We start from the raw sequence: 26,653 nt of genomic DNA, 5'->3' as shown, positions 1-26,653 counted from the left end.
ATATATATTACTCCAGTTCAGAAAATCTAGTTGTTTTATCATCAACATACACTATGCTATATAGGGGTGTCCAACCTGCATGTTGCTCTTTAAAGGTGAACGATTTTTCTCATCTTTTAACACTTCATGTGTTTGTTTAACAGCGATATTTCTTGCTTGAAAGGGGCATCCTTACATATGCCAAGACAGGGACTGATGTGAGTGCACAGACTACACACACACTTTCTTTGATGCTTATGTGGTCTGGCAAAAACTTGCTTAGATCAGATGAGACACTGTCAGAGTTTGCTTTTTCATCCTTTACTGTGTAATTGATTTCTCAGCTGAAGAAGGGAAGGTTACGAGGTCGCATTGATGTTGGTCTCTCTGTCATGGCCATGAAGAAGAAGTCAATGTGCATTGACTTGGACACAGAGGACAGTATCTATCACCTCAAGGTATTTACAATATCTACATATTTTCACAATTTTGTCTGCTTACTCCTGCACACCTGTAGTACATCTGCTGGGCCACAAATTGTATACTTACAATCATATTGAAACAACACAGTCTCACACACACACACACACACACACTCATTTGCTGTATTTTGCCATTACATTCACAGGTGAAGTCTCTGGATCTGTTTGAACTGTGGGTGATGCAGCTTCGTCATCATCGAACATTCCGTCAAAACGAGATCGCCATGGAACCACACGAGCGACAGCTGCAATCTGACCACACCTCCATCAGAAGAGTATTTACCCTCTGTATTTAGAAAAACAATCACAATATTTCCTAATAATCAGCCTTTTAGACCCCACATTCAATCAACAGATTTTGAAACAGCCAATAGATTTTAGAATAAAAAACAGAAAAGCTGTTAAGAAAGCAACAATAATAACGTGGGATGCACCTGATCTTTACTTCATATTGTTATGATAGATATGATGGCTGATATTGTAAATGTATACTTTTGTGCCTGTTTTTAAACAGCATTAACATTACAGCTCTAATCTGCAAATTCACATGCCTTATAAGTTATATCAAACATATATATTATATGTTTAAATGTACAGTATAAAAGATGAAAAACTGTTTAGTACTTTTGAAACCTAGCAGTGGTTTAAAAGAGTGTACTGTTTGAATTTGAAGAAATAATCCATGTATTTAACAAATATTAATAATCCAAATATCAGCAATAGTATTAATCCCAATAATAGCAATATTAACAAAGAAATGCTGTAAATACTGTATGAACATATCATACATTTAGCTGTTTCTCTCCCTATGTCTTTTTATTTTTAGCGCTCCTTTCTCTCCAAGCAGCCTTTAACCCTACTGAGAAACGGCTACCGCCAAAACTCACAAGACATGGAAAAGTGCTGTAAAGGTAGCTGAAAAAGTCTGCACTGACCAACACACAGCATTCTCTGATTCCTTGCTCTGGTTTGATTTGTCTGATTGAATAGTGTCTGCCTCATAAAGATTTTCGAGGGGTCATTGTATTAGTGAATGATGTATCATGATGTTTATTGGAAAGCTGTCTGCTGCATCACTATCACCTGTAATAATCAAGTTCATGTCTCAGAGATAGTGATGGTAATCTTAAAACATTTATTATTCTGGTATTGATCCTTCTTAATGATTCTAGTTACTTTTGAGAGAAATATTTGGAAATAAGAAATGCAATTCTTATTTAATATACTGCCTTCAGCAGCATGTTACCAAATGATGAGATAATTTCAGATTTGAACAAATGTTTTGCAAAAGGTGTTGACGCAGACTTTTTAATAAAGATATTTTATCCATTCATTAATTAGCTTAAAATATCACGAATTATAACAAAACTCATACTGTGTAGGTCTTTAAGTACACATTGCCATATTAACAACCATCCAGCAGTTACTCTGATTTAAGTTTCACAAGCCTTAAGTACACATAACATAGCAAAAGTTCTTGATTGATTTTTAGTTGGACATTACAAAATAAAAGACTTGCGTTTCAGTACATTTTTCATTCACTAAGAAGAACCCACTGATAAGAGTTATTAGTTCGTGAGGTAACGCTGTATGTTTTCATGGTGTAGATTAGAAAGAACCGGCTCATAATTAATTTGTTTGGGAATCGGACTACATTGGTTGCGCTGTATGTTTTGTGCTGTAGATTTAAGCCTTCCTTGGTGCTGACAGTCAGGTTCCACCATTGACCTCACTGGGTCAAACTGACCCGCCATTATTATTTACAACTCAACATCCGAATTTATCAGTTTTCCACATACAATTGATTATAACTCATTAAGCTACAAATTTCCTAGTGCATATTTCTGTCATTTTATGTATAGTAAGTAAAAAAGATTTGCAGGGGGAGAAGGTTTGTGCGTTATGAGTATGAGTGTACTTTTTGGAACTGTAGTACTGTTTTGCAGCTATCTTGCAAAGTCTTTGTATTATCCTGGTCAAATTGACCTGTAGGGTCTACAAAGGCACTTTTTTTATAACTTCCTTTTAAAAGAAATAAAATGAGTAATTTTTATATAATCAGGTTCAGATTACTCTTTAGAGGATGTCATGAAGTTTCAGGCTGAAAAGTTAATGTTCAGTTGATGTAAATCTAAAACAGGTCAAATTGACCCAGAAGGTCCTTTTAAAGGTTAAAAGAACCATTCGTTCGGGAGTTGGACTACACTGGTGACGTTGTATGTTTTACAGTGTAGATTAAAAAAAAAGGCTCAAAAGTGTAATTGATTTGTGAAAGTTCTACTCTGGTCATGCTGTAAGTTTTGTGGTGTACAGTATATTCAAAAGAGCCAGCTCATGAGGGTCATTACATTTAAATGTACATTTATATTTATGCATTTGGCAGACGCTTTTATCCAAAGCAACTTACAGTGCACTTATTACAGGGACAATCCCCCCGGAGCAACCTGGAGTTAAGTGCCTTGCTCAAGGACACAATGGTGGTGGCTGTAGGGATCGAACCAGCGACCTTCTGATTAACAGTTATGTGCTTTAGCCCACTACACCACCACCATTCCAGTTAGTTTGGGAATTGGACTACACAGGTCACCATATGTTTCTCACTGCTGATTGATAAATGGTTTTGCTGTACTGATGAATGGTAGCGCAGGAAACCCTGTCAGAGTATTTTAGCACTACGTTCCGTCCGCATTGGCAGAAGAATGCGCGTTCGTTAACTGTTAACAAAACCAAAAGTCATGAAAAACATTCAGTTCTGTTATTTTTTTATATGGAACCAATTCTGAATAACAACCGGTTCTCTGTTCTCAACCCTACACGAGAACATGCAGAGAATGTTTTTAGAAAAGAAGAACATGTTTACTAAGCCCTCACTGAGTGGAAATATAGAATGGGAGATTGAGCTTTGATTAGTTTTTGTAACTTTCTTTTGTTAGATCTGACAGAGTGCGAGTCCTCATTGCTAGAATTAAATCTGCTGCTGAAAAATATGGAAGTTCTGCACAGAGCATTCTCAGCACCTGCCATCAACTCACTACAGGTATTGGCATATGTATGTTTGTGATTGCATGCATTTTTATGTTGTGTAAGAATCTGTATTGTCTTCATCAACATTTTTTGTGTGCTTTGTGTGACCCCAGACTGAAGGCTCCAAAAAAGAGAAACGAGGACACAGAAAATGGCGATCCAAAAATCATCACAAGGATTCGAAAAACACATTACATGTACAATGCATATAGATCTGTTTCCATATAGATACTGTTCTCTCACACAGAACAACACTCTTATGCACTCTCTTATCCACTTGCAATCTGATCTGTGCTATTTTTCTCAAAGATTGCTGACACTTCATCTTCTCGTCTCCACGTGTCGCATCCAAACCTGGTGTATTCAGAGCCAGTTTCTGCAGAGCCATGCCTGGACTGTCCAGACTCACCTACAGAAGCTTCTCAAATGCAGGAGGAGTTTTGTAGGCTTGCCGGCACTGGTGAGTATCTCAAAGCTGAAAAAATTCACACTCCATCATTCTTATATAGAGAATTCAGACAGCTATGTAAACAACAGAGTTGTAGTACTCGAGTCCAAGACTCAGACGTAAGTCAGACTTGAGTCCCGATATTCGTGACTCGTCTCGGACTTGAACACTAATGACTTGGACTTAACTGTGGACGTCACCCAGAGCGGCTCCTTAAGAGCGTGACAGTGTGTGAAGATTAACCGCCTCTTATGCGAGCGCCATCTGCGGAGGCTCGTGCCAAACCCCAGCGAAAATATAAACAAAGTATAAACCTAAAAAATATAAACTTTGATATTGAGTGCAAGCTACCCAATGGCAAAATGTTCATGGTTGTTTTGGGTTCATTCATACATGCAAGTATTAATGACATGCAGAGACATTTCTGCAGATATGTAAAAAATGAAGAATCAGAATCTCTAAGGTCTTCCTTCATTAGAAAAAAGGGAACAAGACAAAGTGAAAATCTCGAATAAACTAACCATTTTGAAATGTAGCTATGGTTTTACAATAGTAGTTCTTCGGCTCCGAAGAAAAAATCTGTCTGGCATTCGCTCGCCAAGTCCCTTTATTCCCGTATGTCTGGGGCAAGGATGCAAATTCTGTCTGCCAACTTGACATTGGCCTTTTCTCAAGTTCAAGTTCAGAGGTACGCAAGGCTCTCAGAAGAGACCCCTTGTGTCACTACAGTCGACACAATGTCTCATTCCTTCCATCAGGGAACGGAGGTTACAACAGTAACCATGACGTTTTAATGCAATTTACCATGGAGTTACTACAGTAATAAGGTGTTATTATAGTATGTTTTTACAGTAATAGAGTATTGTAGGACCTGTCCTACATCTATGGTTTAACTGTATGCCAAATATAAGAGAATATAAAATATCAAGGAAACTGTCACTTCCCATGAGAGAATATGTATTCTTTGAAATTAACTATCTCATTCTTTTTTGAGAATGCTGTGGAAAAGAAATGCATTATTAGGTTCAATGTGAAGAAATGTAGTTTTGTTTTTGTTGCTCACTCTTGTCATTCTCTCTCTTATTAGTTCATTCCACTCTTCGGTCAGCATACACGTCTGTTTTGGCAGAGAGAGACCGAGTCAGAAATACATTGGACAATATCAGTGAGATGGTATGAGTGTGTGTGTGTGTGTGTTAACAGCCTATAGTTAAAAATAAGAACATTATTATTTGCCAAAATAATTGCTTATTTTGATCATTAATAATAATCAGATTTGTCTTTTATCATATTGCAGTTGCCATCATGTTATAGAAATATTTTTGTAAATATCTATTAATAAACACTCAACATCAACAAAGCCATTTCTGACTTTTCCTTTTCGTTCTTTCCCACCAATCAGGATGTCTTTGATGGGCCACGCCCACTACTACAGCAGGTGTCCAGTGAAAGTCGAGGGTCAATCCCAGAATCCCTTCAATCCTCAGAGTTCTTTGATGCTAAAGAGTATCTGCTGTCTGGCAGCTCATCTGAGAATGAGGTCAGATCATAGAGTCAAGAGGTCAAATTTCAGAGTCCTGCAGTGCAGATGATTCATTTGTCTTTGAATTTTTGCTAATCTATAATGAAAATACATTTATGTATGAAATAAGAAGAAAACGTGAGACAGTGTGGGCTACATTGCAGCATGTTGTCAGTGTTCTCAGAATGTGATTCATGAACTTGAGTTTGTGTGCAACCAGGTGTCGGATGATGACTCGAACATCAGTGATATCAGTGACAGCACATCAGTGGAGTTTTGCAGGAATGAGAATCGCATCGTGCATGAGAAATTAGGTGAAGCACACATAAACCCACACTTTTGAACACAAATTTAAAGGAGACAAATGTAATTTTTTGGATGTGCTAGTACATTCGTATTTCCCAGCTTAATATGCAGAGACAACTACAAGTATGCAATTTGTAGGTTAATTTCCCTGAAAGTGTAAAAACTGAGTTAATATTGATGCATGGCTCTGTTTGTTTGAGCATCCCGACAAGTCCAAGACAGAACCATTGGCTGAACCAATGGCATGAATTTGGGGCTGGCCTCTTTGTTTGAATAACCAATGGAAGACAGGGATAGTGTTTTCAGGGAAATTGTTTGAAAAAAAGTTATTTTTGCAATTCCTTTTGGTGCCCCTATTGGTGATGAAATTGCTCACTTTAAAGGGTTAGTTCACCCAAAAATTAAAATTCTCTCATAATTTACTCACCCTTGTGCTATCCCAGATGTGGATGACTTTTTTTCATCTGCTCTGAAGGTCCATACAATGCAAGTGAATGGGTACCAACATTTTTAAGTTCCAAAATCCACATAAGGGCAACATAAAAATACTCCAGATAACTTAAGTGGTTAAATCCATATGCGATATTATGGGTGTGGTTGAGAAATATATACATTTTTAAGTCCTTTTTGACTATAAATTCTCCTCCCTGCTCAAGCAATCTCCACTTTACTTTCATGTTCTCATTCTTCTTCTTTTGTTTTTGGTGATTTACTTTCTTCAGGCAACCCCTGCTGGACAGGGTGAAGAATTTATGATAAAAATATGACTTATACATGGATCTGTTTCACACCCACACCTATCATATCATGTCTGAACACATGGATTTAACCATCAGAGTCTTATGGATTACTTTTATGCTCCCTTTTATGTGTGATTTTGGAGCTTCAAAATGTTGGCACCCATTTGCTTGCATTGTATGGACCTACAGAGCTGAAAGATTCTTTAAAAAATCTTTTGTGTTCTGCAGAAGAAAGAAAGTCATACACAGCTGTAAATAATGAGGAATTTTTATTTTTGGTGAACTAATCCTTTAAGCTTGCACTTATACGTTTATTTATACAGTTCGACCGAACAGTTTGGTAAAACATTCACTTTTCACTTTTTGCTACTATAGTTGTAGTTATTATAGTTATGGCTTTCCTATATTTTTGTGTTTGTGTTTTTGTTTGTATTTCAGGCAATGGCAAAGAGAATGTCGTGATACGGCGAGAGCGGTTGCCAAGTTCACGTATGACCGAGAGTGTGAATCTGTGGAGTATTCTGCGCAGTAACATAGGTAAAGACCTATCCAAAGTGGCCATGCCTGTCCAACTCAACGAGCCAATCAACACCCTGCAGAGACTGTGCGAGGAATTTGAATACTGCCACCTGCTGGACACTGCTGCAAACACACATGATCCACACATGCGCATGGTGAGATCACACACACCATCTCAATCAAGCTTCCCATACCTGAAATCTGAAAATAAAATGTATATGTTCTCTGTATACTGTATCTTTCTATGGCAACACTCCCAAAATACTGTCAAAAATCTTGTCCATATCCTCGTCAAATCATGTACATTTTAATAAACACATGACCTCTTTTATTCTTACTATTTCTAATGCATTTTTAGAGTATTTTGCAATTAAACTTATATTCTATTCTTTCATGTGTGTGTTTGTTTGTAGGTGTATATAGCAGCATTTGCTGTGTCTGCATATGCATGTTCATTCACTAGAGCAGGAGGAAAACCCTTTAATCCTATACTAGGAGAGACGTATGAGTGTGTCCGACTAGATAAAGGCTTCCGCTTCATTTCTGAACAGGTAAACACCCCCTTTTTATTTACCCACCTCAGAACCACCACTCATACTTGGACTCTTTAGATTGATTTATTCTTCAACTTATTGATTTATATTGAACCTATGCCATAGCCAGATGTGCACCTCTTTTTTTTTCTTTCTTTTTTGTAATTAACATTTGTTATTGATTCATACATTAAACAAAGAAACCCCTGAAAGGAGGGCACTCCACTCTTGTAACCACCTCAGTGAAGTTCCTCTCCGTGGCAGTGATCGATCGACATATTACAGCAAAATCTTTCAAGTCAGCAATGACCTTCGTTAGCATTGCTGACATGTTCAACATTTCTTGCCAAATTTCCCTCAATTCTCAGACCCAATCAACTCCCGGCTCGAAGCCTCCTCGGGGTTGTCAGCTTGAGCATGAAAGGATCTTTTTATGTCTTCAGATCCTGAGGATTTTGAATTCTTTAACATATTGTCTTCCCAGTACTGTTATGGAGCAGAGTGTATCGAATCTCACCGGTTTATGACATTTAATAGTGTTACTATAGAAAGTCACATGTCCGAACCTCGCATGGCGTCACGTGACTCCTGAGGTGCACCTCTTTAAATATGTAACTACGCGTTGCATCGACGCAGACCACTACAGCTGTGATTGGTCCGCTTTGGTAGCAGCACATTTTCTTGCATCATTCTTTGGAAGCTTCTGGTGTTTTTATATTCAGTTTATTTCAAAATGTTACAAGCAAAAATGCGACAAAAGCCTTTTTACAATTTATAAACTGTGCTTTTCTCTGGGCTTTTACTCGATATGCTTTATATTTGGTATGTGAGGAAAACAATATTTGTCTTAATGATGTTTTGATCATATGTTTGATGGTATGGTGTACAGTAAACAATCATATATCTTAAGTTATGAAAACAGAACGCTTCTAATTTGTCAGCAAATTAAAAGACACCTTTTAAGAGTTAGTTGTATTGCATGTTTGCATCATAAAGTCTAGCTTTTAAGCTTTAAAAGCGAGACCCAACAACACATTAATTGGATTATTTCTTTGAGCACAGTGTCAGGAATGCAGAGAATGAAAGAGGCTCAGGACCCAAGCGCAGAGATTAAAAAAACAAGGAATTTATTCAGATACAAAAATGTATCAAAAACAAACCAAAACTGCCACAAGTGAAATAAAAAGAAACATTCAGTAGTTTTTTTTTTTTTTTTCATTTGATACTTTTGAAGTCAGAAGTTTACATACACTTAGGTTGATTTACTATTAGCAAACTAGTTTTGGCAAGTCGTTTAGGTAATTTTTCCAACAATTGTTTACAGACAGATTGTTTCACTTTTAATTCATTAAATCACAATTCTAGTTAACTGTGCCTTTAAGCAGCTTGCAAAATTCCAGAAAATTATGTCAAGCCTTTAGACAACTAGCTTCTGATAGGAGGTGTACTGAATTGGAGATGTACCTATATCCACAGTAAAACGACCCCTATATCGATGTATATGGATATGTTGAAGCAACATCTCAAGACATCAGTCAGGAAGTTAAAGCTCTGATGCAAATGGGTCTTCCAAATGGACAATGAACCCAAACATGCCTCCAAAGTTGTGGCAAAAATGGCTTAAGGACAACAAAGTCAAGGTATTGGAGTGGCCATCACAAAGCCCTGACCTCAGTCCAATAGGCAGGACAGAAAAAGCATGTGCGAGCAAGGAGGCCTACAAACCTGACTCTGTTACACCAGTTCTGTCTGGAGGAATGGGCCAAAACTACAGCAACTTATTGTGAGGAGATTGTAGAAGGCTGCCCAAAACATTTGACCCAAGTTAAACAATTTAAAGGCAATGATACCAAATATTAACAAAGTGTATGTAAACGTCTGACCCACTGGGAATGTGATGAAAGAAATAAAAGCTGAAATAGATCATTCTCTCTACTGCTAATCTGACATTTCACATTCTTAAAATAAAGTAGTTATCCTAACTGACCTAAGACAGGGAATGTTTCTACGATTAAATGTCAGGCGTTTATATGTATTTGGCCAAGGTGGATGTAAACTTCTGACTTCAACTGTATATGATTTAATAATTCATGCATCAGAGGTAGTGATTTTCAAGAGGTAGTTTTTCAATCGCCAATGCGATACTGATATCTAGAGAGCAGGATACAAATGCCGGTAAACATGATTAAATTTAACAACAGCAAATTTGTGTAAACTGAAAAAACTTTCATTTTATGCAATATTTACTCAAATTTGCATAAACTTATAAAGAGAAAGTGTTGACTCTCCATTGTTAAATATATTGGTATATTTTGAATTTTCAGGCTTCATATTCACCTTTTCATTCACATACACACTCACAAGCTTTGTCTTTTAGGTCAGTCACCACCCACCTGTGTCTGCTTGTCACTGCGAGTCCAAGAACTTCACACTTTGGCAAGGTGAGTAAAACACACACACTTGGTGTGTGCAAGTGCCAGACTTAGACACTTTCTAACATTTTAGTATAGTTTTGATTGGGTAAACTGTCCATGCTTTGTATTTGTCAGATGTCCGATGGAAGAATAAGTTTTGGGGGAAATCTATGGAGATCGTTCCCATGGGAATCACTCATTTAGAGTTGCCAGGGTAATTCCTCTTTATTTATTTTTGTATCATTTTACATTCCATTCGTTTTTATTTATCATTTCATCCCACTGTATTCCCCACTCCAATGTCATTTCCTATCTCCCTTTCTCTCACTCACTCACTCATTCTCAGTTTTGAGGATCATTATGAGTGGAGTAAGGTCACTTCCTGCATTCATAACATTCTGAGTGGTCAGCGCTGGATAGAGCACTATGGGGAAATGTCAGTCAAGCACACCACCACCATGGGAGAAATCAGTCATTGCAAAGTTACTTTCTTTAAGGTGGGACCATCAAAAACTCTGAACTAAATGTGAAATCAGGCATTCAGCTTGGTACCCAAAGCTTTCATTAAACATATATGTGTACATCTGTGTTTGTCTTGCCCACATCTGCCTTCTTATTAAATTCAGCCAGAATATTCACCTGGAATTTACACAATTAACCTCATATACATTTTATTACACTGAATGATTTTTCCCCCTTTTATTATTATTATTTTTCATGTTCAGGCAAGATCTGGAGGTTTGAATGCTAATGAGGTGGAGGGTGTGGTCACTGACTCAGAGGGGCGTGTCATTCACTCGCTGTTTGGCAAATGGAATGAGGCATTGTTTTTGGGCAAACCACCTTCAGCTACCTGCATCTGGAGAGCAAGTGAGTTAGAGACCTGTTCAGGACTATATCTAAAGGGATAGTTCATCCAAAAATGAAAATTCTCTAATCATATACTCATCCTCATGATATCCCAGGTGTGTATGACTTTCTTTTTTCACCAGAACACATTTGAAGAATAATATAAATATATCTTGGCTTATTAGGTCCTTAAAATGCAAATGAATGGAGATTTCTCTTTTGAAGCTTCAAAAATCACAGACAGTCAACATAAACGCCATCCATACGACACCAGCTGTTAAATGAAATGTCTTCTAAAGCAACACGATTGCTTTTGGTGTGAAAAAGTAAAATACAATTTTTTTTACTCTAAATCATGCTTCCGGTGAGCAGTACGCATGTGTGTCTTAATTGCATTGGCATTTGAAATTTGCAAGAACTGATGCACTTGCGCCACAGTCGGAAGAGCAGCACTGTTTACAAGTGAGGAGGAGGAACGCTTGGTTGGTTTTAGTTTAGATCGGTATTGATCTGTTTATTTACTTACAATGTTGAGTTTGTGTGCTCATCCTGGATGTCTCAAACAAGTGAAGAACGTGAGATTACATCTGTATCCATGGCAACGCAAATACGTCACACGAGAGACCGCTTGGGCTCCACCCTCTCGTGAAGCATTGGATTATAGTTAAAAAGTACTTAAATACTGATATCTTGTTCGCACCAAAAGAGATTGTGTCACTTTAGAAGACATTGATTTAACCGCTGGAGTCATATCGATGATGTTTATGCTGTCTGTCTGGGATTTGTTTTTTTTGAGAGCTTCAAAAGAGAAATCTCCATTTACTTGCATTTGAAGGACCAAATAAGCAAAGATATTTTTCTTCAGATGTTTTCTGGTGAAGAAAGAAAGTCATACACACCTGGGATATCATGAGGGTGAGTAAATAATGAGAGAATTTTCATTTTTGGGTGAACTTATCCTTTAATGTATTCAAACAAATTTATAAGGTAGTCATTTCAGATTGTTTTGTTGAAATGACAATAGAGGGGTGCTAACACTGCACAATTATTGTCAATTACAGTATATGCATGTGTATGTGTTGCATGCAGATCCCATGCCTGAGGACTATGAGGAGTTCTATGGGTTCTCCCAGTTTGCAATTGAGTTGAATGAATTGGAGGAGAGTCTAAGTCCCCTTTTACCCCCAACAGACACACGCTTTAGACCAGACCAAAGGTACTTTTGGTGACATTTGAACCATGAATTTAGCATGAATTGCACAACTGCTGCCCAAAGTGAAGACTTTCCTTTACAAAGACTGGTGTTTTGCTGTGGGCTAATTAGTGTCTCTTTCATGTTAGATTACTGGAAGAGGGTGATGTTGCTGGAGCAGAAGAACAGAAAGAAAGGATTGAAGTGCTCCAAAGAGAGAGGAGAAAAGTTCTACAAGAAAACAACATGACACACTCACCCCGATTCTTCAAGTAAGTGGCTGGTCCAAGCACAGAGCTTTAGTTGTGTTGGGCGTGTCACGAGTTTCTGTCCATAATGCTGTTTCGTTAATTCAATCAGGCGTTCTGAAGATGACTCCTGGAAGAGCAATGGCACATACTGGGAACTCAGGAAGGACCCAGGATTCAGCAAATTGGATTTTCCTGTTCTTTGGTGACCACCAATGGAAATGTTTCTTTGTTTTTTTTTTAGTTTCTGCTCTGGCTGTATGGAACACTACTATTTTGTTATACAAAACAAAAGCCTTAATCATTATTCTCAGTATGGACTTTTAATGCCTGATGGTGCCATGTTCCTTTCGATAAACATTTTTGCCTTGGCAAACTGCCTGGCTGTTGTCTGGATTTAAATGCACTGACAAATTACCCTTGCAAGTGCCTGGCTATATTTAGGTTATTTATATTCAATATATTTAGTTCATATATATTCAATAATTGAAGAATAATCATATTAATAAATTCAATAGGTTATTTAATATTATGACTGGAATGCAGAGGTGTAAACTTCAAGAATAAACACTTACAACACTGATAACTACAGAGGGTTTATCTCATGAAAACAAAGTCCTATTTCACCCCAAAATAAAAATAGATAATTTGCTTAAAGAAAATTAAAACAATATTTAGGACTATGAAGATCCCCTCTTATTCATTTAATATAAAGCAACAAAAAAAAATCTCATTCCTATTACTGTAATGCAAAAAATGAATGGATGTATTTATACAGCAATGTAGTATTTTTATATTTCCTTTCATTTTTGCTGATTTAAAATATATTATGCATCATGATTTTTAAGATGATTGATTATTTTGATCCAAAAAATCTTAATGGCACTACAAATAGGCTTAATTTTCTTTAAAATATTATAAAATGTCATTTATTATTTTCCTTTGATTTTGGGGCAAACTTTGACCTAGACTGAATATTTTTGTGAGATTCACCCCAAATGAGCTTTTACTCCATGAAAAGTTTGAAAGCCACATTAAGAAATATTAAGTGACTCAAACAATCCACTCAGATATTATCAGAGAGTTATTTCGAGATTAAGCTTAGTCTGTATAATTTCATGCACATTCTGCACTTATGATTATGTAAGGGAAATAGAAAAATATAGCATTATATCAAATATATGTTAAAAAGAAAATATTGTTTAAATTCATTTTGATTGTGTACTCTATTAATTCTGTGTTGTGTACATACCTGGGCTTCTTTTTTGTTTTTTTATGAAACTGATGCAATAGTCTATATGTACTCATGAGGTATGCCTGTTACACTTGATAACTGTTGTCCTGTTTCTGTGAGGTGTGGATGTGTTTTAGATGTGATCAACTATTTTTTTTTCTTTTGACTGTGACATTTACAAGGATCTAAACAGATCTTGGACTGTTGCTTTCAGAGAGAACAGATTGCATCAGCGCATGACGTCTGACCAAATGTTTGGTTTGGGCAATATATATACTAGGTCAAATCCAAGAAACTTTCCCTGTTTTCATTAGAGGGATGCTTGTAGATGTTCTCCTATTGCTTAACTCTGATGTCAGTTGTTAGTTTCTGCTTTTTATTTAGCTACAATCTTTAATCAATTAGGAAGATATTTTATTTCTGACGGGGTATAATTTAACTAGGTATCATAATTAACTTTCTGGATATTACTGGCAGGGCACCCCATTACAGGTTGCTTTGATTTATGTATGGCTAGTGGGGTTGTGTAACAATAGGAAGATCCCCTTTCCATAGCGGGTCATTTCATAAACATCATTCATACATTGAAGGTCACGGTGCTTTCCTGAAGAGTCATTGCTTTACTATGTAAATGTGCTCTCCAATCTAAACTATGAAACTGGAACAGAAGGCACTTCTGTATTACAAATGGCTGAATGTGAAAGAGACAGACCTAAAGCTTTCTTTGTTAGCATAAGAAAATTAAAAAACATGATTCTTTTCTTTCTGTTTGAAACATTGACACACATAAATGCTTTACTTGCTGGTAGTGGTGTTGTGCAGAAATGTGTACAAGTGTGTAATATATTTTGTAGATAAATGTAAATAGAGAAGTGAATGTGTGTTCAGATGACGCAATTGGGGAAAATGTGGGGTTGACATGAAAACATGAGAGTATATCAGTATGACCGCAGCTTCCTTTATCAGACTTCAAGAGTGTTCATTCCAGTTAAAGAAAATTCCTAAATCTATTTCACAATATTTCTCTCTGTTTTTGTCAGAGGTCGCATTGCTGATACTTCCAGGTGTTAAAAGCTTGTCCATCCTTGCTTATCATTTGTGGATACATGTCCCACTAGTTCTTCTGCTAACTTTACAACGTCATCCTAAAAAGTTTCAAAGCAAGACACTCTAATGTACTTTAGATCTGACACTCATTTCACTAAGAAAATTCTCACACTTGTTTTACTTGCTACTACAAATGCTTTTCTGTATATGGCTATGTAGTAGTTTTTTTCCAACATAAGCATGAATGTGATTTGTGGCCATTTTTTTGGTAAGAGAGTGTATAACTGTAACCCGCACAAGAAGAGACAGTCACAATGTATAGTCAAACTGCGTTTATTGCAGGCAAAGCAAAAGTACAAATAGGGCAAATCCAGAAGAGAGTGGTCGAGGGGAGCGTAAGGTCGAAGCCGGGGAATCAGGATATGGCAACGTGGGAAATCTACAAAAGAGTGGTCGTGGAAAGCGTAAGGTCGAAGCCGGGGAAAGCAGAATCAGTATAACAAGACAATCGAGTCGAATAGACAGGGGAGCTAGGGGATCACTAGAGCTGACAAAGCGAAGGGGTAACTAAACAATAACCAACACGAGTGAGACGAAAGGGCAGCGTATAAATAGAGGAAAACGAACAGTGCAGGTGAAACTAATAATCGAGTGATTGGGACGAGTGCGGGTGAAACTAATACTCTGGTGATTGGAAGCGAGCGTGAGAGCCAGAGGGGGGTGATTGGGAGCGAGCGTGTGAGCTCGAGGAAGCGGAGCGAACTAGAGGAGCGGGGTTCGTTACAATAACAAAATCTCTCAGAGCATCTTCACTCATCTGGCAGAATTGTGCCTCTGTGTGCATTTTTTCATTTCAAGCTGTAAATGTCGATAATTGCCATTTTAAATGTATCCTTTAAAACATAATCATTACCATTATTTCAGTTTTGTGTATCTCTGTGTTTGGTTGGTTGGTTTATGGTTCACCCATTATAAACAGATGCAGGGGTTTTTCAAACTGGTGTCCGCAGGGGGTGCTGTGGTGGTCCAAGATAATTGTTTAGAGAGAAAAAAAGTATAAATGAGTATAAAAATAAAATTAAAATATAGATATAATTGAAATTCTTATCATTTCGTTCTAAACCATGGGATTAATCAAGATTATTTTATAATATTGACAGTAATAATTTTACAACAAGAAATAAAAACAAATCTGTATATAATATGAATTATTAATATTTGTATTTGTAAGAATTAAGGGGTGAACTTCACAATTCCCTTTAAATGAATAGTTCACCCAAAAATGCCATCCCAGGTGTGGATGACTTTCTTTTGCTGAACACAATTTTATCTCTGTTGGTCCTCAGAATACAAGTGAATGTGTAACAAAATGTTCAAGCCCTAAAATGCAGGCGTAGAAGTAATCCATAAGAATCCAGTGCTTAAAACTATATTATCAGAAGCTATACGGTAGGTGTGAGTGAGAAACAGATCCATATACAAGTACTTTTTTATTATACATTTTCTTCCCTGCCCAGTAGGTGGTGATATGCACAAAGAATGTGAATCGCCATTAACAAAAGAAAAAGAATGTGAAAGTGGAGATTGATAGTTAAAAAGTACTTGAATATTGATCTGTTTCTCACCCACACCTATCATAGTACTTCTAAAGACATGGATTTAACCTCTGGAGTTTTATGGATTACTTTTATGCTCCCTTTGTGCTGATGGATCTTCAAAATATTGGTCACATATTCACTCGCATCGTGTGGACCTACAGAGCTGAAATATTCTTCTAAAAATCTTAATTTGTGTTCAGCAGAAGAAAGAAAGTCATACACATCTGGGATGGCATGAGGGTGAGTAAATTAGAGAATTTAAATTTTTTGATATAACTAATCCTTTGAAGCTACTTTGAAACAATATTGTGAAAAGTGCTATTGTAACGGGAGCCAGCTGATACGTAATAGCTGTGTAGTGTGTGTAAACCTCACCCCGCTAGCCTCAAGAGGCGCACTAGCGACTGACACTAGGGGCTGTAGCTTTTAGCCTCCTCATTAGCACGCCTGCCTCCCATGCCAGAGACACCGGTTCGAATCCCGCTCGGATCAAGTCGTTCAGGGCCGATTGCACTATACAAATGCATTTATACAATTTGAATAAATCATTTTACTTTAGTACAATGGCACTATTAAAGCCAGTTATTGTAATTTAGCAAACAACATGTCTTTATAATATCATTTGGGGGTCCTTTGCATTAAAAAGTTTGAAAACCCCTTAACCAGTGGACACTGCAGTATATTTATCTCGATATTATCAATGTTAAAGTCTAATCACTCGTTTAGACACAGTGAACAGTAGAAGTCACTGAAAGAGGCAAGTCTGTTCTTGTCCCACAATTGTTTATGTTTCTGTTCACATGATTCCAAATTTTAGCCAGGACCCATCCATTTTTAAATAATTAAAAACAGTTCATACCGCCCCTTTTCACGCCGACGCCGTCACTGTACGGGGGCGTTGGGACTTTTCAGAAGTGGAGGAGGCATTTAAATTTCGGTTAAATTCTTCAACAGTCGCATTTTCCCGCAAGAGAAGCACTGTACGGTTTTGTCTGTCACAGAGCTGTTGTTTTGTGAAATATAGCGGCGATAAGAAGAGTTTCTTCACAACACATCGCGATCTCCGTTTGTTTGGCTGTTCTGCAGCGCATCAGCTGAAGACTAACAATAACAGGTGTGTAGTTATAAACTATTTATAAATCACTTATAATATACTACTCTGACGCTTGATCTCCTGATTTCATACTTGACTGAATTAATAATATATGTAATGTAGGCTAATAGTAGACAGTAAACAAAAAATTGCTCTTGTGCATATGTCATTTCAAAAGGAAAATCGGGTCTTCAACAGGGGGTCCGCAAAGTAATGTTTGATCCAGATGTTTTATTCTGCATGGTCTGTCTGTCTCTTTCTTTCTTTTTGGAGGAGGTTTGGCACAGGGATTTATAGGGGGATTTAAAAATGTCTGTTCATGTAAAAAATGTTGCAGACCCCTGCTGTACATTCCCACTGAAAAGACCAGCTAAAACCAGCTTAAGCTTGTTGGCTGGTTTTAGCTGTTCTCCCAGCCTTGCCAGGCTTGTCAGTTCGCTGGTTTCAGAGGGGGTTTGAACACTTTTTAGCTGGTCAGTCTTGGAAACCTTCTAAGACCAACCTGACCAACTAAGACTACCCTGATCATCTAAGATCAGCATGACCAGCTAAGACCATCCTGATCAGCTAAAGCCACCCCGACCAGCTAAGACCAACCTGACCAACTAAGACCACCCTGATCAACTAAGATCAGCATGACCAGCTAAGACCACCCTGATCAGCTAAAACCACCCCGACCAGCTAAGACCAACCTGACCAACTAAGACCACCCTGATCAGCTAAGATCAGCATGAACAGCTAAGACCACCCTGAACAGCTAAAACCACCCCGACCAGCTAAGACCAACCTGACCAACTAAGACCACCCTGATCAGCTAAAACCACCCTGACCAGCTAAGACCAACCTGACCATCTAAGACCAGCCTGATCAGCTAAGATCAGCATGACCAGCTAAGACCACACTGATCAGCTAAAACCACCCCGACCAGCTAAGACCAACCTGACCAACTAAGACCACTCTGATCAGCTAAGATCAGCATGACCAACTAAGACCACCCTGATCAGCTAAAACCACCCCGACCAGCTAAGACCAACCTGACCAACTAAGACCACCCTGATCAGCTAAGATCAGCATGACCAGCTAAGGCTAACTAAAACCAGCCTACCAGCTCTTGTGCTGGTTTTAGCTGGTCTTTTCAGCAAGGCAGCATTTTATGATTATTTCAATGGCTTTGCCATGTAAACATCATGAAGTATGTACATATGGTAGCCTACCATCCATGTTTTTGTAATCATAAAACGCAACACTCAATTTCATACAATTTGTAGCGGGGGTCCCATCTCTCTACCCACCAAGGGGTCCTTGTCCTGAAAATGGCTGAAGACCCCTGGTTTAGATTGTTTCATGGAGTTTCAAGAGAATCTAGTGGTGGAGATGAATGCTATTTATATACTCTACCGTGAACATCCTCTCTAGCCTTTCTGAGGAACACCATGAGCACATTGCCCAGTTGCCCCATCTTGGTCATAAATTAGGAAGACATACCAATGAAGCATTTGGAAAAATCAGGTCACAAAAAAGATCAACTGTGCTCATTTACTGTTTTTTTTTTTTTTTAGAACATTCCTTTAAGGATGTATGGAAATAAAGGTTAAGAATCAGCCATTGAAAAAAATAAAAACCTGACTGATCATTGACTGGTTGGACAGTTTTTGTAGTGTAGAGGATTAAGGGATTAATGATCATCGCTTCCTATATTAAATTATCTTACATGCTTTTATTTCACTTGATTGGGGAATGGGATATGTAATGTGATGCCAGCAGTATTTAAAGGGATAGTTCACCCAAAAATTCTCTCATCTTTTACTCACCCTCATGCCATCCCAGACATGACTGCACAAATGAAGATTTTTAGAAGAATATCTCAGCTCTGCTGGTCCTCACAATGCAAGTGAATGGTGGCCAGAACTCTGACTTTATGTCCCTTTTGGTCCTTCAAAGTTCTGATCACCATTCATTCACATTGTGAGGATCAACAGTGCTGAAATATTCTTCTAGTAATCTTTCTTTGTGTTCTTCAGAAGAAAGAAAGTCATATACATCTTGGATGGCATGATGGTGAGTGAATGATGAGAGAATTTACATTTTAGGGCGTACTATCCCTTTAAGATGAGAAACATAACTAACACCAAAACACATCAGACGAATGTTGGAAAGTTCTTTAAATATCCAGGGTCAGAAATTAAGGGAGGTTTAGGGCAAAAATGCTAGAAAAAATGACATAAATGCCCTCAAAATTCAAAATGGATGGGGCAAAAATAAAAAATAAAAAAAATAACCTAGTAATGAATTATTTTGGATTTTTCTGACATAGTTCTTAATATTCTATTTTAATCATAGTTATACATATTATGGCATAAAACATGAGCTGATAATGATTTAATTCTTGGAGTAGGAGATTATTAAATTATCAATCCTGAGAATTTCTATTAATACATTGATAAAATTGATGTATTTGACATGACTAATATGTCCTCAGAAAGGTAAAAACAAATGCCCCTGAAAATCAAATCCAGGGGGCAAATATTGCCCCTCAATGTAAAAGTGACTTTCTGACACTGGAACTATCCCTTTAATGCATGTATAAATGTTGTCATGTTTGTGTATGTGCAGGGGATGTTTGAGAAAGCGACAAAAAAGCTGGTCCGGCAGATTGATCCTAATGGTTCTCTGATTGCTTCTTCCAGTCTGAATGATTCAAAAAAACTCCAGCCACTTGGGGTGGTGCTGAAAAGACAGAAAGTTTGGTTCTGGCAGCAAACTAAGTACATACCTACACCCTTCACTCTTCAAGACCTGCTGCTGGGGAATGCAATAAAACCAGGTAATGATCCTGTGTGAGAGCTCATAGACCCACATGCTTTTCAGACCTCAATTTGCACAGATCTTGCAGGCTGGTTCATTAGTTTTTGTTGGGAAACATGACAGTGGTATGAGTTTCAATATGTTCAGCATGTACAAGTTGATTTCAATGTGTACAAAACTGCTCCAATGGAAATGTAAGTGTTATTGTAATGTGACGGCAAGACTGTTCATGAGCTATAAAAATGAATAAACGTGCTTGACTGCTCCTGTCCTTGTTAAGCTGAATATCCCTCTTTGGATTTATCAGTGTGTGAGGAGACAGACCTTGTGAAATATCAGGGAATATACACAAACATTGTGAGTGGATCTTTGGAGGTTGTAGGTGGTAATGTCACCCTAAATGCAAGTGGACGGGGAACATCTAAACTCTGCTTATCTCTCGGGACACTTCGCAAGGAGGAAGTAAATATTCCACAACTTCTGAAGGACTCCAGAGGCAGGTTAGAGAAAAACACTCATGCAACGTGTATGCAATGTCAATATACTTAAAGGGATAGTTCCCCCCAAAATTAAAATTCTCTCATAATTTACTCACCCTCGTGCCATTCCAGATGTGTATGACTTTACCCCATGTGACTCTACCCTCCCCTGCAGAACGCAAATTAAGATTTTTAGGTTTCATTTTTGGGTGAACTATCCCTTTAAATTGACAAGAACTACTAACATTGTAGAATGTCTGCTTTAACCTCCTGAGACCCCCACGTGATCAACATTTATATTAAAATGAAACAAATTGACCCACAGATGTGTTCTTGTTGAAAAATATTAAAAATAATTAACATGGGGGACCTGGGTAGCTCCGTGAGTAAAGACGCTGACTACCACCACTGGAGTCACAAGTTCAGGGTGTGCTGAGTGACTCCAGCCAGGTCTCCTAAGCAACCAAATTGGCCCGGTTGCTAGGGAGGGTAGAGTCACATGGGGTAACCTCCTCGTGGTCGCTATAATGGGGTTCGCTTTTGGTGGTGCGCGTGGTGAGTTGTGCGTGGATGCTGCGGAGAATATCGTGAAGCCTTCACACACGCTATGTCTCCGCGGTAACGCGCTCAACAAGCCACTTGATAAGATGCATGGAGTGACGGTCTCAGTCACGGAGGCCAGTCACTACACCACCATGAGGACTTAGAGCGCATTGGGAATTGGGCTTTCCAAATTGGGGACAAAAAGGGGAGAAACAAAATTTAATAAATAACTAACATGTTTTGTTTTTTTTTACTTTTGTGGGAACGTGGTCCTAATTTTAACATATGTAGACATCAAGTTGATCGGCATGCTGACGCGCGAAAATGAACAGATTTTTTAAAACCGCATATCAAATGAAACTATAGATGCTACTCTTTACAACCAAACAGGTTTCAATCAAAAAACTTAGATAATAGATTACATTTAGAAATAGATTTCTTACCAGAGGCACTTTGGCACTGTGCCAGTTGCAGCACGTATATCAACGTCACGCTGTTGTGTCACGTGACGCGGTGCACCCGAAGTTTAACCCTTAAACGACAGTGTAGAGTCTTGTGAACAGTATTCAGTCGGTTTTAATTTATTTAAATTATCCATTGCATATAGCAAAGCCAAAATACACTGTCCACACATGTGGACGTGGTGTTGCATGAGGTTAAAAGAACCAAACTTTGTGAACCAAAAAGTTAACAAAATTAAAGGAACCCAGTTCTCATGAAAGTGGGCTCAGATTTGGTTCATTTCACTTTTGACCAGCTTTTAGTCCACTTTTCATTCACACTGTGGTTTTTTGGAACCCGGATCACAACAATAGTGTATTATGCAATACATTTTTTATTATTATTATTAGAAAAGTATTATAAAATAGTAATATATTTCAGAGGTAATTTCTTCACTTTGGACCTAAATTTGAATCTTATCTCTTAACATTTACAATAATGTGAATAAGCTGGCAAGTTAGAAATTTGACATGACTGAGCAGACTACTAAATACAAGGCACAAGAGATAGGCTGTATGTATTTGTTATAATGTAGTGATTTGTTCTGGTTTTGATTTGACCTGTTTGTATTGATGGTCCCTGTAGTACCTTAGACACCCATCACTCCTTGATTCAGCAGTCACTGAAAAGGAAGAAGGTTTTTACCCTCCTGAAAGAGCGAATCTTTACCACCTGTGAATGTTTCATCTCCTATACCGGACTGGAGAAAAGCAGCTGCCATGCCATTTTGGGAGCATGTTGTGCAGAGGTTTGTAAGAATTGCATGCATGTTCAGGGATTAACTGAATTTACGCCATTGCATGAATGAATGTCTGTTTATCTGAGGGTGTCTATGGTTTTTCAGATATTCATGAAAGAGACCGGTAAGCTACAATACGACTCTGAGATTGCTATAGAGATCCCACCAGACACTGTAATGGCTTACAGTGTCATCGAAATGAACATCAGCAGTGATGGCTACTTTGGTCAGTGATGTTTACGTGGCTTTCTTTTATTTTTTTATTATATTAATTTGTTTCAACTATTTAAATGCATTATTAATTCATGAATATTCTAGTGTCATTTACATATTATTCATACAGTGTGTCCCAACCGCTTTTTTCAACCCCAAGTATGCCAAAGCCACATCAATAGGTCTCAAGTACCCCTTGAAATGCACAGATTTCAATGTTATTTATGTCACTCCAATTAGAGAGACACTGGAGCAAATCTTAAGTTTGGAGGTGCATTTAGGACAAAAGAATTCTAAAGAAAAATATAACTGCACACACTTACAAGTTTACTTTATTACCAACATGGTCAACATTACCAACCATCTACCTTTGTCGACTTTTTTATTAGACCATTTTGCAAACAAATGCCATCTTTTCTGAAGGACACTAGCCAGATACTGCCCTTTACTGATTCAATCAATCCTGTCCCTAATGATATTCTTCTCGTATCTTTTGATGTTCATTCACAAATATACCACATATGGATGGCATGACTCCTGAGTCCATGACTTATTTATTATCAAAACGTAATGTTGATTCAGCTTCCTCTAATTAGTGTATTAACACATTATCTGAAATTGTTCTCTCTGATACAATGATTTCTTTATCCAACATAGGGGTGTGGCCATTTGCACCCTTTTTTGCAAACTTATTATTAATATGGGTGTTTTTAAGAAAATGTCATCTATTCACAGCATGAATATGGTTCTAACGTGTTGATTTGGAAGAGATATTTGGATGATTGCTTCTGTCTTATTACCTGGACTCTTCCCACCAATACTTAAATATTATGTTCCCATTTTGTTGGTTTAACAAAGCGAAATTGTTCCAAGTACCCCCTGGAAATGGCTTAAGTAACTCCTGGTTAAGAATAACTGATTTGAACTACTTTTTATAATAATAATAAAAAAGTGGACATGCTGTATATGTATTAGGACTGTCTCTGTTTGAAGGTTGTTGTTTTTTGTGACTGTTGGAGTGTAGATTTGTGCGTTGAGCCTAGTGGGATTGAGGCAAATGACATTTCTCAAAATACCTTTTCTGGTTACTCTGAGGTGGATGGTCTGTGGGCACCACAAGAGTTCAAGGAGGGGTCTCCACTTAGTACCCTGAAGAAAGGTATGTGTTTGAGTGCACAATATTTGCAGGAGCAGAAGTTAGATTGTCCTTTTTCTCCCACTTCCCCTTTCAGTTCCCAAAACAATTTGGCTGGTTAGAAATACCTTGTTATATTTTTCATATAGGATATAAAACCATTGATTTGTTTTGTTTTTCGTTTTATGAAGGATGTATGTGTGCTTGTGGTCTCTTTGCAGCACTAGCAGATGTTCAGATGAGGTTTTGTTCACTGGCTGATCTGTCTGCTGAGTGCTGTTCCTGCTTACTCCGATTGTTCAGCCAAATTCTGTTGGATCGATGCATCCTATCAGCTTTGACAGATAAGGTGAGCGATAGCTTGAAAGCATTCCCACAGATGAACTTTGTAGCCCCACTGTTTCTTAAAGAGTTTGTTCCTCCTCATATCACTTTATTTGTTTATCTTTCTGTCTTTCTCAGCTCGAGGTGCTAAGCAGTGGCGAATCACCATGCTTCTTCAATAATGAGTTGTCTGATGAACAGAGCCAGGTCATTGGTGCATTTTTAGACTTGCTGAAGTGCGAACCATTTGAAAAGTGTGGTCTCACCACAACATCAATTGAATTGTCCAATCAGAATGGATCTCAGGTATCAACAGCCAAAAACAGTGGTATTCCTTTGGCATCTGAAATGTACGGCTCATCACAGAATGGGTGTCACACGGCCGTATCCCATCAGAATGGAAGTTCCTCAAATGCAAAAGTTCTGATTGCTATGCATATGCTGATCAGCGCCACTGAGGGTTAGTACTTAAACTTCAAAGGCAAACCAATCTTGTGTGCAAAGTCTTTACATTCTTTTCATCTGCATCATACACCCATCACATTTAATTTATTTTATTATTATTATTATTCAGAGCTGACAGATGCTGGACAGGACCTGCTAGGACATTTCTGCACTTCAGAAGGTCTTAAAAGTCTACAGGATTTAGTAAGTTCAACATTGTTGGATGCTAATTCAAACTCTAAATAATTAAATAATAAAAGGTTTAAAGCAATAGTGCACCCAAAATAAAAGACATTCTGTCATCATTTACTCATGTTGTGTGCAGATTCTTGCGGGAACACATGAAAATGTGAACAAGCTTTGCATTCAATCATGAATGTGTTGAAAAGAATCATGGCTTAAGTCAGGATTTTCCCTGTAAATACTTCACTGTATATAGTTTCACTGTATATTTAATAACTTAAATTTCAATAATCTTACCAAAAGCTTTCGTATGCTTTCATAAAACTTAGAATACAACGTATGAGTTGTATGTATTAATTTTATGACACTTTTGGGTACATTTCTAAGCTTTAAAGTGTCACTATCAAATACCATTATATTGAAATTAGCAAATGAGACATCCTTTAAAATTCCCCCTTTTGTGTTCTGCAAAAAAAAGAAAGTCGACAGATTTAAAATTTTTGGGTGAACTATCCCTTTAATGTGGTTATTTATTGGTTCTAATACTGGAAAAGTGTCTGAAAACAGGTATTTTCACATAACACTTGAACTTTGGTAAATGTTTGGAAACTTTGGATTAATGTGTACTAAAGACAGGTAGTAAGAAAAATTAAAACTAGCATTTTTTTTATTGTTTTATTTTTGTTTTCTGTAAACCTAGGCAAATCTTCTGACTTCTAACTGCTTGCCGATCTCCAAGGATACCATCCCTGTTTTCTTACAAAAGGAGGATGAATTTCACAGAGTGCAGAAACTTTTTCAATCATGCAATGTTTTGTTAAGGAAAAAGGATAACATATTGTCCGCTGAAATTAGCTCTGGGGAGGGATTCCTTCCGCTGGTATTATGTATAGCCATCCATGGCCTTGCATCCTTAGCTAGTAAGATTTGGTGATGGCTGATGTGTCAAAATGGGTAATGTATGAAATGTTTCTTGTGTTCTCAATACTGACTGACAACACCCTAAAACTAGACAGAAATGTTAAAGATGGTTTGTACTTGTTTGTCTTTTTTATCCTTGTTCCTTTTATATCAGTTTATCTAACAGCAAATATTTCTCCAACAAAGTGCATTTAATACATTTTTATATATAATTTCTCATAAGTCATATATACATAATACAAGTTATTTATTTTTCCCACTACTATACAATGTTTTTATGCATGTGCAAAGATTTAAAAAAAAATCTGAATCTGAACTTTTACCAGTTATATTATAAAAGGATTGATGTTGTTGTTATTTACATTCAAATCTTAAAGTATAGGCCTACAATTAAAACTTTAGTTTTAAAAAAGCAAACTTTGGCTTTGCTTACCTGAGAGCGTTTCAATTCCTTGGTTTAGTTTAGGATGGGGTACTGGAGTGGTGGTGGTGTAGTGGTCTAAAGCACGTAACTGGTAATCAGAAGGTCGCTGGTTCAATCCCCACAGCCACCACCATTGTGTCCTGAGCAAGGCACTTAACTCCAGGTTGCTCCAGGGGGACTGTCCCTGTAATAAGGGCTCTGTAAGTCGCTTTGGATAAAAGCGTCTGCCAAATGCATAAATATATAAATATAAATATATACTTTATTCATCCCTCAGGGGAAAATTGAGGTTTAGATTCGATTTTATAGCATTTATTCTTTCTTTATATAACATTAAGGATGCTACCGTCTATCAGGTCTCTTCATAATACTTTTAAGAATAATATAAAGATTTTTGTGTTCATGTATATCCACATGTATATTGAGTAATAAGCTTTTGTCACCTCACATAGAGTATTTGTGTTATAAATTTACAAAGTTCTCCATTGAAACCATTTGACTGAAGCCATCTGGAACTAGCTTTTGTTCATTTTTCAGATATTTTACTTGGAAACTAAATCTGATTTTATAATGAAATGTGTGTGTGTGTGTATATGTATAATTGTGTGTATATATATATATATATACACACACATATACATTCATCATATTATCTATGATGTGTTTATGTATGTATTTTCAATAAAATCTTAATATTGACAATCTTTATCCAAA

At 37.3% G+C, this 26,653-nt stretch overlaps 2 protein-coding genes across 7 annotated transcripts in view; both read left to right on the top strand.

Moving 5' to 3' along the window:
- Nucleotides 1-15,633, top strand: part of LOC127650617 (oxysterol-binding protein-related protein 3-like) — a 32,268-nt gene extending 16,635 nt beyond the window's left edge. For 5 of the 6 annotated variants that reach the window (XM_052136137.1, XM_052136136.1, XM_052136133.1 and 2 more), the window contains exons 4-22: nucleotides 144-197; nucleotides 324-437; nucleotides 608-736; nucleotides 1,288-1,372; nucleotides 3,395-3,498; nucleotides 3,599-3,682; nucleotides 3,795-3,945; nucleotides 5,021-5,106; nucleotides 5,336-5,473; nucleotides 5,676-5,769; nucleotides 6,940-7,175; nucleotides 7,434-7,571; nucleotides 9,931-9,994; nucleotides 10,103-10,181; nucleotides 10,314-10,464; nucleotides 10,693-10,837; nucleotides 11,906-12,032; nucleotides 12,158-12,280; nucleotides 12,369-15,633. In XM_052136137.1, the coding sequence (XP_051992097.1) occupies nucleotides 144-197; nucleotides 324-437; nucleotides 608-736; nucleotides 1,288-1,372; nucleotides 3,395-3,498; nucleotides 3,599-3,682; nucleotides 3,795-3,945; nucleotides 5,021-5,106; nucleotides 5,336-5,473; nucleotides 5,676-5,769; nucleotides 6,940-7,175; nucleotides 7,434-7,571; nucleotides 9,931-9,994; nucleotides 10,103-10,181; nucleotides 10,314-10,464; nucleotides 10,693-10,837; nucleotides 11,906-12,032; nucleotides 12,158-12,280; nucleotides 12,369-12,465 (2,199 nt within the window). In that variant the 3' untranslated portion in view covers nucleotides 12,466-15,633. Of the gene's footprint in view, nucleotides 1-143; nucleotides 198-323; nucleotides 438-607; nucleotides 737-1,287; nucleotides 1,373-3,394; nucleotides 3,499-3,598; nucleotides 3,683-3,794; nucleotides 3,946-5,020; nucleotides 5,107-5,335; nucleotides 5,474-5,675; nucleotides 5,770-6,939; nucleotides 7,176-7,433; nucleotides 7,572-9,930; nucleotides 9,995-10,102; nucleotides 10,182-10,313; nucleotides 10,465-10,692; nucleotides 10,838-11,905; nucleotides 12,033-12,157; nucleotides 12,285-12,368 lie in introns of those variants that run through there. The other variant, XM_052136138.1, reaches the window with a different exon arrangement.
- A 1,468-nt stretch (nucleotides 15,634-17,101) lies between these two features.
- LOC127650726 (gasdermin-E-like) lies at nucleotides 17,102-26,634 on the top strand. Its single transcript, XM_052136327.1, has 10 exons — nucleotides 17,102-17,249; nucleotides 19,842-20,052; nucleotides 20,341-20,533; nucleotides 22,142-22,304; nucleotides 22,401-22,521; nucleotides 23,533-23,667; nucleotides 23,865-23,992; nucleotides 24,106-24,427; nucleotides 24,542-24,615; nucleotides 25,295-26,634. The coding sequence occupies exons 2-10, from the start codon at nucleotides 19,845-19,847 to the stop codon at nucleotides 25,526-25,528; spliced, it is 1,578 nt and encodes a 525-aa protein (XP_051992287.1). The 5' UTR covers nucleotides 17,102-17,249; nucleotides 19,842-19,844; the 3' UTR covers nucleotides 25,529-26,634.
- The last annotated feature ends 19 nt before the right edge of the window (nucleotides 26,635-26,653 follow it).

Source organism: Xyrauchen texanus, chromosome 10 (genome assembly GCF_025860055.1).
Source record: "Xyrauchen texanus isolate HMW12.3.18 chromosome 10, RBS_HiC_50CHRs, whole genome shotgun sequence".
Lineage (NCBI taxonomy): Eukaryota > Metazoa > Chordata > Actinopteri > Cypriniformes > Catostomidae > Xyrauchen > Xyrauchen texanus.
Note: the sequence above shows the minus strand (reverse complement) of the source record. Positions and strands in the feature narration are given on the sequence as shown.

Excerpts from the sequence above, each read along its gene's own strand:
- LOC127650726 (XM_052136327.1), top strand. The coding sequence starts at position 19,845 with ATGTTTGAGAAAGCGACAAAAAAGCTGGTCCGGCAGATTGATCCTAAT. Across the intron at positions 22,305-22,400 it reads TGGGAGCATGTTGTGCAGAG|ATATTCATGAAAGAGACCGG; the intron begins GTTTGTAAGAAT and ends ATGGTTTTTCAG. Across the intron at positions 24,616-25,294 it reads TTAAAAGTCTACAGGATTTA|GCAAATCTTCTGACTTCTAA; the intron begins GTAAGTTCAACA and ends CTGTAAACCTAG.